This window comes from Glandiceps talaboti, chromosome 1 (genome assembly GCF_964340395.1).
Source record: "Glandiceps talaboti chromosome 1, keGlaTala1.1, whole genome shotgun sequence".
Classification (NCBI taxonomy): Eukaryota; Metazoa; Hemichordata; class Enteropneusta; family Spengelidae; genus Glandiceps; species Glandiceps talaboti.
In genome coordinates this window covers 4637905-4651231 of record NC_135549.1, presented here as the reverse complement: position 1 = coordinate 4651231, position 13327 = coordinate 4637905, and the positions used below count along the sequence as shown (strand labels likewise).

The following is a 13327-nucleotide window of genomic DNA, read 5'->3' as shown; positions in this document are numbered from 1 at the left end:
AATGTACTGCGTTGAAGGTCTTCAGCCCTACTCCTTCAGCCTAATGTCTTACAATGATATTTGTAACTATAACCAGGTAAGCGGGACTTAAAAGACACTTCAGTGGTTACATATATATATTGTAATCATGAATCATAATCAGATTAATAGTACATGTCACATGTATTGTTGTCCAGTATAAATATATACGCGAGTCTGTCAATAAACAGTGACTAACCCTTGACTTAAAGGGTTTACTTGTCTCGGCGAAAGTCGGGTGTTTTTGCCATGCCTTGCAATGTAAAATGTTAGTCAACGTATCTTGTATCCCGAGGCTGGATATATGTATAGACCTCATTAGACCTACATGCAATATTCAGCAGGGTCGTTATTTCTATTCCTTTAGCACACATGCATATAACAAGAACGCCAGAAGTTGTAATTTGCTTTTTTTCCCGAATGTCTTGTCTGTAGCTAGACACATTTAAGTCTTCTTGTCAGGTTGGGTACTTTAGTTAGCGTACTGCTTCAGATTTAATGTTTCTTAAAGATGGATTGCACGAATGCATTGTTTGACTCTAGATAAAGATTATAGTGTCTGTACATCGATCCGTTGGTTATTTAATGTTATATCAGCCTAGCAACATACACAATTCGTTTGATATTTCTTAGAGTACGAAAAAAAGAAACAAAGTGATCAACATTGTATGAATTCTTATTCACTAAGGAATATTCTTCACTCTATACTGCATCTCTTCCCGTTTTACGGGTGATAAAGAGTCGTTAGTATTTATCGCGCCTGTTTTTCTGCTTTAGTTATTTGGTGTGTCAAGTTACATGACCTTTGAATAATTCGAATGTGTTGCTTTGAAAAATAGACTACTCAAATTCCTGTTCTTTATACAAGCATGTTGAGGCGAAGTTGAATACAACAGAGATATATCATGCTTTAATGAAAAGTGAACTAATTATCACATGAGCAAACTCATTGAATTGTCAATGGTAATTATAACTTGATCAATGTTTAATTGTATCGCGGACGAGATCCTATCCATGTGATAAAGCATACCACATGTAATAAACCAATTGTATTTTTCAAGTTGATATTTTGTCTCAAGTGTAACGAATTATATGTTCTGTTATGACAAAAGGTATCATTGGTGCTAGAAGACTGCATTGTATTGTTACAATACAATACTTTACTCAATATCATTGGTGCTACAAGGCTACAATACGTTATTGTTACGTAAATGCGTTATTTCCCACAAATAAAGGAACCCGTGTGTGTTTATATACCAAAATAGAAGCACATTCCTGACTTGCGACTGGGAAATAGAGCAATGGCATAATAACGACATACAATATTCAGTCACGCCAGAACACATTGTAAAAGTGATATTCTGCTGACACATCACACTAAAATCTTGGAATACTATAGCGTTACCACAGTAATGTGATTATGTTTTATATTTCATCACCTTGAGTAATTGTGAACATGACATTAAGGTTACTTAGGAAAACGATCACTGTAAATGGTCTTAAGCGGTTGTTAATTAACACATTTACGACGGGAATTGGGTGATGGAATGACGTTAATGTAATTATAGGTTTTGTTGGTTTCTCTAATAAATTTGACAGCCTTTGTAAACTAGTATGAGCAATAGATTCCTTCAATCATGTTTTTTTTTAAATATTCATTATTATTTCTCTCAACAGCCAAAGATTGTACAAGTTTGATGCAGCGTCGATGGTAAACATATCTTTTTTTTAGAAACAGAAAACGTCTATAATTAGGTAAAGTTACAAGAAGGTTCACTCACGCCAAGTAATTTATCTGATTTCGAGAGAACCATTTCTGTAATAAAATATATACCACCTTTAGTCTCTTTGAAAATGCCAAGTAGCTGGAATCGTGAGAGTCCATTTAATCAAGTTTTGAAAGGTGGAGTTGTAATCTTATTCACTGTTGAAAAATAGGAATAGTCTATCTTTGACACTCTGATAAATCCCTTTTAAACAATATATACCTGGGAAGGTGCATTTTCGTATTTCAATTTTAACGCCTGTAAGGGGGAGGTTATGTTATGCGTGTCTGTCTGTGTGTCTGTCTGCCAGCGTGTGTGCGTGTCTGTCTGTCTGTCTGTCTGTCTGTCTGTGTCTGTGTCCGTCTGTCTGTCCGTGGACACGATATCTCAAAAACCACTGTATCGATTCTAATGAAACTTATTACACATCTTCCATATTGTAATGAAAATAACTGATTAGATTTTGGTAAACATCGAATGAACATTAATTAATCATTTGCATGTATGTACTTAATGTTTTATAGTACTTAGGTTATATCTTTGGAACACATACTTCAAATTCAATATAATTTGGAACATATGTTAACCATGAGAAAGTGCATACGTCTTATAAAGTTTGATGATTAAAGATTTAATGAATAATTTGCATAATTAATGATTTTCGGTAATAAGGCTATATCTTAAGACTGTAAATTTCAATTTCAATGTAATTTAGTACATACGCTAACCATAACAAAGCGCATATGTCCTATAAAGTTTGTTGATGTAAAGTTTTAATGAATAATTTACATAATTATTTTTGGTAATTACGCTATATCTTAAGAATGCATACTTCAAATTCAAATATAAATTAGTACATACGCTAACCATAAAAAAGCACATATATCCTCCTCTAAAGCCTGTTGGTATAGTTTTTTTAATTTTAATTGGTGATTCCCTTAATTATACATCTTTGATGTAGCTGCTTATGTATTTTTTTAATTGTGAAGCGTAATATCCATAAGTAATAAATCATTTCGATAAAAATAGGCAATATCTTTAGAATGCTGAGTTTAAATTCTAGATAATTCAGTACATGCATTTATGGTAAAGACGTGCATAATCATTTAAAGCTTGATGATGTAACTTATAATCTAGATAGCCCAAACATTTGCCCCTTACGGGAGGCAATAAGTAATACTCACTCACAGCATAGATTGTTTCGTATTCATTGATATGCAGAGAGGCGCCTGCTTAATATTTTCTATTTTCTATTTTCGGAGTTGATACTGTGTTTATGTATTCTGATAGTTGTGTTGCAAAGTTTACCACATGTACATGAAACGTTACTTAATTCGATGTATCTCATTAACGAACACCAACACGTGTAATATTATCAACATCGACATGACGTCTACATTGGTCCAAAGGAAAAAAAAATAAGCGACACTGTGATAAATAAAGCAAATTTACATTACTATCTAACGAGAACTATATCTATTGTAAGTCTGGGAGAAAAGTTTAATTGCCTCTAAAAGACACACAAAACAATTTGGCTAAGCATACCGTTTCTCATACTACGTATTGATGATTGAATACTACATTAAAAGTCCAATTGACGTACTGCAATTTTGCTGATTGAGTATGTACTTATCGATAAACGTTTCCTCTTATATCCAGTGTTATACATGTGTATAAGGACGTCGACCCTATGTATTTTCACTATAACATTTACGGTTGAAAAGAGGTTAGATTTGTGTGAATGTACAGGGACAGTCATAGACCTTTACTAATGACAACTGTTCTTAATTGACAATGTGGCCAATTGAAGACAACGCAGTGTCGTGCGTGAAATTTTCCTTCCTGAACTTAATATCGCGAACGCAATGTTCTATTTTTCAGTGAGATACCTAGTATGACATGCGCGCATACATTAAAATGAATATCAAAAACTACCAATTCTATATATGTTTTGTCTCAGGAATATTGATATGTTATAATTTTTACTGACTCTAGCGGCTGCAAAGCATCGTTTTTCATGCTGTAACTGGCATGTTATACTCACACACACACACACACACACACACGCTCTCTCTCTCTCTCTCTCTCTCTCTCTCTCTCTCTCTCTCTCTCTCTCTCTCTCTCTCTCTCTCATATACTATTATATTGATTCAGATAAGGTAAGGGCACGGTATTTCTTTGAACAATTGTTGTTAACTATTTATCGTAAAGATCAAACCAGGCCGCTGCAGCTGTTTCATACCATATATCATTGATAGTGAAAATTCTACACAGCATAGTATTTAGGCCTGCAGCACAATCTCATTTCCACGAATATCATACTTCCATGGCTGAAAATATGTGGACATACCACCTAGCAATAGAGTTCATTTAGATTGCATGTCAAACGAAACGTATTTGTGTATACGTTGACTCACGTATGCCAAATACATAGGTAATTACACTATCATTGACATCCCCATGTTATTCATTTACACCAACTCTTACTCTTTTCCAACAACAAAAAGGGGCGATTCCCAGTTCAAGTGTTTTTTCTCTTGGTATTTCATAAAAGTGTGTCAGTGTTTTTCCCTTGGGGTTGGTTTAGATTGGTTTCTTATATATAAATACAGATTCTAAAGAAGGGGAAATGAATCCCCTTTTCCATTACGGTATGCAATAACGTGTGTAATAAGGAGACATAGAGACGGAAGGAATGCTACTCCACTGTGTTTTCCTATCGGATGATATATTTCCTTTTGTGTAATGTTTATATCTTCCCCGAATATTATGCATTATAAAGTATTGAATCTCGCGATCAGTAACAATGCAAAAGTCAATTTCCATAACATTGTATAAATATGTATACATGCATGCATACATGCATGCATGCATGTATGCATGTATGCATGTATGCATGCATGCATGTATGTATGTATGTATGTATGTATGTATGTATGTATGTATGTATGTATGTATGTATGTATATATGTATGTATGTGTGTGTTACGATCCAGAAATATCATATTTGTAATTTTGACATTCTACCAATATTAATGTATAATTTACATTTGTGCTACTTACTATGTATGCATATACATAAAAACACGATATATGCACGACCTTTTAGTTTTGACACCCTTCAAATTTGAACGAATAGTGGCCATATTTGTCATAAAGATACACTATTTGTATAATACACACAAACACGTCTAGTGTCTACCCCCAAATATTTTCATAATACAGGAGGTTTGTATGGTGCCTGCCTAATCTCTGCAAACAGAGCTCAAGGCACATCATCAGATATGATCTATTTGACCTTGAAGATAATCTTCAATGTCACATGTAAAAAATTGAGTCACTTTGGCAAAATGCAATATTAAAGTATGGCAAATTTCTCTTAAATCGTTCTCATACTAAATAATATCTATATTATTTATTTAGTATGAATTATGCAGTCATACAACTTTCGATTTAATATATTGTGACCATATTTTGTATTTTCACGTCAAATACTACAGGGAATAGTTTCTGCCGTGAAGTGCTGGGTTGACTGAGAAAGGTAAAACCTTTGACATGTTGTTACACTAGTAACTGAGTATAACTCTAATTCAGAACTCTCTTGTGTCGTCATATTAGTTAATCGATGAAAATATTCAACCTATATGGTCCATGTAAGTGGCAACTAGTTCCCTGTGCAATCATGTTTTGTCACCATATCTTTTTATAGGTATTACTGATTGGTTGATTGCCTTTTGTAGTCATTTGGTATATGTAAATCGATAAACAGAATGATGTGCACGGTATCAGAATTAAATATACTTCTTCCAGCAGACGATCATGACTGCAAAGTGAATCATATACAGTGTACACAGATGGTCAACAACAACGTTTAATGTATTCATTGGTTCATGTTCATTGAGTCCTACACCCCTTCAAATAATCAATCCTCATAAATCAAAAAAAAATAACACTAACAATTACCAAGGATTGATAAGTAAACAAAGGTTTTTCTTATTTGTTTATTTACTCGTGGCCATACCGAATCCATATATATCACAGACGGTCAAACCCACTTTACCATTTTTTTCACTGGAAAGCCCACTAGGATGTTAAGTCTTGCCCGTTTTAGTGTATCCTACGAATGTTATTCATTTTTCTCACTGAAAAGCCCACTAGGATGTTAAGTCTTGCCCGTTTTAGTGTATCCTACGAATGTTATTCATTTTTCTCACTGGAAAGCCCGCTAGGATGTTAAGTCTTGTCCGTTTTAGTGTATCCTACGAATGTTATTCATTTTTCTCACTGGAAAGCCCGCTAGGATGTTAAGTCTTGTCCGTTTTAGTGTATCCTACGAATGTTAAGATAAATCTATACTCTTCACCGTCTCTATCAATGCATGAGAGATTATACTCTCCCTCATTCCATTCTTCTTACCGTTATGTCAATACCGTTATACATTCGGGCAATACTGTTATATTATGTCAATACTGTTATATAATGTCAATACTATTATATTATGTCAAGGGTTATATTCTGTCAATAGATCTAGAGTTATACATTCTGTTAATGCCCAAGACCATTAAAGTTTGTCCATACAGTTACATTCCGTCAATACCCTTATATTATGTCAATACCCTTACATTATGTCAAAACCGTTAGATTCTGTCAACAGTTATATTCTGTCAATATCGTTATATTTTCTGTCTGTCAATACCGTTATACATTGTCAATACCGATATACATTCTGTTAAAAGTTATATGATCTCAATACCTTTACATTGTCAATACCGTTACATTATGTCAACACCGTTATATTATGTCAATATCGTTATACATTCTATCAATACCGGTATATTATGTCAATACCGTTATACATTCTATCAATACCGTTATACATTCGGTCAATACTACCGTTATAGATTGTCAATACGTCAATACCGTTATATTATGTCAATACCGTTATACATTCTATCAATACCGTTATATTATGTCAATACCGTTATACATTCTATCAATACCGTTATATTGTCAATACCGTTATATTATGTCAATACCGTTATACATTCTATAAATACCGTTATACATTCGATCAATACCGTTATAGATTGCCAATACGTCAATACCGTTATATTGTCAATACCGTTATACATTCTATCAATACCGTTATATTATGTCAATACCGTTATACATTCTATCAATACCGTTATATTGTCAATACCGTTATATTATGCCAATACCGTTATACATTCTATCAATACCGTTATACATTCGATCAATACCGCTATAGATTGTCAATACGTCAATACCGTTATATTGTCAATACCGTTTTATTATGTCAATACATTTATATTGTCAATACAGTAATACATTCTGACAATACCGTTATATAATTCAATACCGTTATATTATGTCAATACCGTTATATTTGTAAAAAATATAATTGTTAATTATATAGCGACACATGTAGACCTTGTCAATTGTCGAAACACTGAAACGTAACTTAATACAGGAGCCATTGATTCTCCGATGATACAATGTACTATGGCAAGTGCCTAATTAAAACCTATCAATTGTCTTGTAATTTTCACTCATATCTATCATTTGGAATCTTGTTCAAAGAATGCCTACCCATTTATTCTCCGATCTCCTGTGTATAGCATTTTGACATAGGCAGTTATTCTTTCATATACGAGGAGTGGAATGCATGCCATACAGGCTACCGATTTGTTTCTAAAAAAACATGTGTTTATCCAATTTAAGGTGTACGACTAATACATTTTCTCTGGCTAGAGAGTAAGCACCATCCAATAAACAATGCACGGACTGTAACAGCTTATACTCGAAAAATCAAACATTTTCAATGTACGCAGCACTTTTATTATTTTACTATCCCTGAATTTCAGTGACATAAGGCAATGTGTGTTTTTCGTAGCATTTTCAGTCATATCCTGTCTATTTAAATATTGGTACGGTATGTTTTCCACTTGCAAACTGTTCAACATATTATCATTATTATTAATAAAGATGAACAACTCACCATCGATATTTCGGACAAGGTGTTGATACTTGTTATAAATATACTTGCAGATATGTTGACAGGTTCACCTGAAAACAAATAAACATTTTGTCTTAATTTACAAAATATTTACTTTGCCGACTATAACTAACGATGTAAATAATCTACTTTTGCTATAACATGCCTTTGAGGTAAGCAAGCAACTGCGCATTAAAATGGGTTGCCTAAGAAATACTAATCGGACAAAATAAGAATAAAATGTGTTATTATATAATAATAGTTATATTTGGTTTGATAAGCATATCACAGCTGCATAAATTGTAATATCACAATATTTTGTTGGTGTAGATGTTTATATATATATATATATATATATATATATATATATATATATATATATATATATATATATATATAGATAGATAGATAGATAGATAGATAGATAGATAGATAGATAGATAGATAGATATATATATATATATATATATATATATATATATATATATATATATATATATATATATATATATATATATATATATAGATAGATATCAAGATGTGATAAACGTGATTTTTAAAATATGCAAATAATATAGCCCCTGATTCGAAAACGATAAAAGGTTAGACTGGTATATAGATGTCTTGCTTACCACCTGCAAATGGACGTTGCTCCTCGTCATAGCTTTCACCGTTCAAAACTTTATGAAGTATATCAGAATGTCTACAAATAGAAAGAAAGAAGGAATTATGATAACCTAAAAGACATGTTACAGTGCGTAAAATGGCCATCATATTTGGCCAAATAAGGAATCGTATGATTACTTTTACAAAGCAACTCTCCCTAGCCTTTTCCTGCCAATCCTATCCTACATTTATTAGTACATTTCAAAAATATATTGTGAAACCTGAAATGGAAAAATAAAATAGTAGTGATATGATTACTGATATCATTGACAAGCTTTTCAGCCAATTTCTAGATCTATTTTTGGTAAATGTATACGTTATTTATGCATAGATACTAAACTGCTCATGTGGTCATGATATACGGCTTACACAAATACATTTATAAGTTTACGAATGATGACAAACCTTGTGGGGGATACTACCATTGATAGTTAAGATTTCGTCATCTTTTCAAGTTTTAATTCAATAGTCAAATGAGATTGTTATGTAAATATATCAAGATGAAAAAAAAGTAAATAAATTGGGATCGCGGAGGGAGCGCCAATGGGACTGTAGTATGGCAGGTAGGTTAGAATGAAGTTGCATAGAACAGTACTCAGCTGTTTCCTGCCCCGCAGGTGTATGTCGTTTTAACTCGGTTTAAGAATTGAACTTCTACATGTATTTCCCCTGTGTCCAAGTGATTACGGTATGTTAGCAGTAAAGATATATGCTAGTACACTATGGTACATAAGCATTAGAAGTATACGCGAGATGAATGCCAAATCATGCCTTTAGAGACTTTGCTAGATACCCGTCATATGAATGAACTCAGCGAGAAACTGTTACTCAATATAGAACCAAGCCGTGAAATAGAAAGCAAAAGATAACCGATGACTTTAAATGACCACTTCAGTTTTAATGGATCACCCATAGTGATGGCATAATCGTAGACAAAAAGAATTCGAATTCCTAGTTGGGATGTATGTTATAATGTGCAACAATGTCACAACACAGTCATATCCTGTTGCTAGTGATGGTAATGATCTTTGCATTATTATCACTGTGTTGTTGTTGTTGTTGTTGTTGTTGTTGTTGTCGTCGTCGTTGTTGTTGTTGTTGTTGTTGTTGTTGTTGTTGTTGTTGTCGTTGCTGCTGCTGCTGCTGCTATGTTGGTGATAGTGTACGTACGCAAGCTCAATAATATTACATGAAATAAGTTATGTTCTACCACCACCACCACCATCATCATCATTACCACCACCATCATCATCATATTGCTATCATGATATATAATTTAACTTCGTCTTGTTTAGTTCCTGAGGGACGCTAATGTTCTACCAATGTCTGTGTGTGTGTGTGTGTGTGTGTGTGTGTGTGTGTGTGTGTGTGTGTGTGTCAATCAGCCTCTGTCTTCCCGTCTGTTGATATTTGGTATACTGATATTATATTTCCATGGTTATGATTGATTAGATTTTGATCTAATCTGCAAAATATTAATTAACCTCATTAGCATACGTTTGCTGATAGTTTTCATATTTTTTGTCCACAAATAGGGGGCTATTACAATTGACTGCCTGACCGTCCCTCCCTCCCACCCCCGTCAGTTATTCCATAATATATCGTTTCTCAGACATGCGATATTCAACTTCATTTAAACCTGGCACAACAGTGACATATCATATAGGACATTATGCACGTAACTTTTTTTTGCAACATATGCAAATTTGACCAAGTGGCGGCCATGTTTGTGTTTTTTAAATTAAAATTTTTAAATTTTAAATTTTTAACCCAACTACTGTAATACATAGAGAAGCCGTGCAGGTGCCTATCCCTATATTAGCAGGTGTAAACTTTTGTTTACGAATTTGAATTTGGCTCTCAGGGTCAAAGACCAAAAATAGACAATTTCTTGCATATCACAGACACTTGTAGTATTTACTTGCTACTAATTTCTCTTAAGTCATGTCTACAAGTAATATAGAAGGGATACACAAAAAATATTTTGATGTTCATGTTTTTAATGAATGTTAGCCATATTTATAATACATATCATAATTTTCTACACAACTGACTGTAGCATATTGACATTCCATTCAAGTGTTTATGCCCATCTCATTATGTAAAAATCAATGATTTGTGCAACAGCTCCAGAACAATAAGACTTCATAAAGTATCTACTCCTAAAAGATGCTTTCTGCTGATGTCATTTTATTTGTCCTCTACCTTGACTTTCATTTTTAAAAATCACTTTTCAGTGCGAAACTGTCAAACTGTAATACAAAGAGACTGCAGAGAGACCAGGACCAATTTTCCTTTTAAGACCATAATTATTTCCCATAACGTTTAGGGTCAATCACAAAAACAAGCCATTCCTTTATCTTGTGCTAATTGTACACTTTGTTGTATTTAATTATTATCAATTTCTTTCAAATGATGTCCAAAGGTAATAAAGAACAAGGGATGTTATACACATACATGCATCACGTTGCTACTTATATCACTTCTTACTGAATATTGACCATATTTGTTGTAAAATCCACCACTTGTACAATAGTTCAAGAACATAAAAGACCAGACGAGACGAGACGAGACGAGACGAGACAAGACAAGACAAGACAAGACAAGACAAGACAAGACAAGACAAGACGAGACGAGACGAGACGAGATGAGACAACACAATACAAACCAAGACAAGACAAGACACAGACACAGACACAGACACAGACACAGACACAGACACTTAATTAAAGTATGTATCAATAAATTATCAGATATGACCTTTCTATTGGTATCTGACCTTTACCTTCTGAGTCAAAATTAAGAAAAATATATAAATTTCAGTTGTTACTCATATAGAAGTATTTGGGGGATTTGTTGGAGTGTCCTTCGATAGGCTTTCGATTGAATGATGTGAAACTTGCTTAAGATATAGTGCACAGATTGAAAAAAGTGGGACGAATATCCATGTGTATTCTCATGAATAATTAGCTATAATGGCAGGAAACTGATTACAGGAATAGATATCAGAACAATATAATGATGCTTAATTGTGTAAATACATATTACAATGGGTGTCCCACATTTCACGATTTTAAGTGTTTCAAAAATCGATTTGTCTGAGTGAAAGTTTCTATAGGCATGATATTTCAGTTCAACAATGCATGGAAATCCTTTACCCTTAAGAATAATTTTGCCAATATTTAATGTATTTTGTTTGTCCTTCGGTAGGATTTTCGGAAAATGAAATAGACATTGCTAGAAGCATATGACTGTTATAAAACGATATATACATTTCGGTTAAAATGTGTGCATATTTATTTTACTAATTAGCAGGTTTTGGTAAAGTTTACGTGTTCGTAGAAAGATACACTTTCAAAGTAAGAAATTGGTTTACATGGATACATATTAGGTAGAGTTAAAAGTTATTAAACGTTTGCATCAATACTTGTTAGCATTTTATTTTTATATGACACGACTAACCATCCAACTATAAATGTGGGAGCATGTTCATTTCAATCTGGTGATGGATTTCTCGTTATACTTGCACAAAAAAAGAATTATCGAAGTTCACTATAATACAAATTCCCACGAAACGTCATTTTAAAGTATTAAAATCACTGCCGCATAGCTACCACTCATTAGCTTTTAACCTGTGAAAGGGGTTGAACTCCTTGGGTAGATTCTGGAACCCAATCCAAAAGTTGCGGCAAGAAAAACTATTATAATTCATTTCTTTTGGGAAAACCAAGCTAATTACCCCGGATCATACCGAACTGATAGCTTTCAGTTCTATGATTATATACATGTACCTTTTAGAATAGATATAATGTTTCAAAAAAAGTGTTGCCATGACAACGTTTCATTATTAAACTCACGTTCACAGTAACACATAATAATGGCGGAGTTTAGCCCGTTTTGCTTAGAGCGTATATACTTTGAAAAACTCCATAGTAACGATAAGGATATGAATTCGGTATATTCACCATGATTTGATAGTTTAGCCTTCCTGACGTCGTTTTGTAAATTACATCATATTCAAATTACAGAGGTTCAACAACTACAATTTTCTGTATAAAGTCTTACTTCAACCTTCCTGTCAGTTCACCTCAAGAAGACTCACTGTAGAGGGAGATTGTTTCATTATGATATTAATTTATGGTCATTCTTAGATTTTGAGAACGTATTTCCAACGGTTACAATTCTATATAATGTATCTGTTTCTTCGTTATCAATCACTGAAAACTAATAAAATAACGTAATTGCACGATTCCTCCGAGTGTAAACATTCTATTATTACACAGAGCATAGGAGCATGATTAAAATCTTAGAATTAGAATTACTCTGCTTATTCCATTATGATCAACGTAATGTCGGTATCATATTTCGCTGAACTGGAATATTTTATTCTACACTGTAACACTTCAAATGAACATATCTACTTCAATAGCCTGCTTTAGGCACTTCCTCCATTTGCAATTTGTTTAATATCGCTCAATTTCGCAGTTATCAGAGATATTTTGCATGCAAAATGAGTTAACTGTGTGCGCACTGTGGTGACCTTTGGGAACACTTTAATGGATGCGTATCAAAGTCTAACGACTAAATTAAGTCAACTGATTACTCAAGATGTTTTGACTTTGATTACTCAGCACGGACCTACATTATTTCGCCCACTGAAATTAATCCATGGCAAACCTACCGATATGACTTATTCCATCTGTACTTTTTCAACTTCTCTTTAAATTTAAATTCCTACAACGGTGACATTGCCGAAGTCAACGGACTGTAAATATTCCTACTACCCCAGAATACAGAAGGTTAAAACTAGAAGTACTTGAAAAAAAACAGTCTTTATCTTTTCCATTGTCGTTTAGACTAC

At 33.3% G+C, this 13327-nt stretch overlaps 1 protein-coding gene across 1 annotated transcript in view; it reads right to left on the bottom strand.

The window, feature by feature from the left end:
- LOC144442411 (glycine receptor subunit alphaZ1-like) overlaps positions 1-8891 on the bottom strand; it is a 41115-nt gene extending 32224 nt beyond the window's left edge. The window contains exons 1-3 of the mRNA XM_078132120.1: positions 8872-8891; positions 8433-8503; positions 7804-7871 (exon numbers count right to left, since the gene is read on the bottom strand). Of these exons, the coding sequence (XP_077988246.1) occupies positions 7804-7871; positions 8433-8503; positions 8872-8891 (159 nt within the window). The remainder of the gene's footprint in view (positions 1-7803; positions 7872-8432; positions 8504-8871) is intronic.
- Between the last annotated feature and the right edge of the window lie 4436 nt (positions 8892-13327).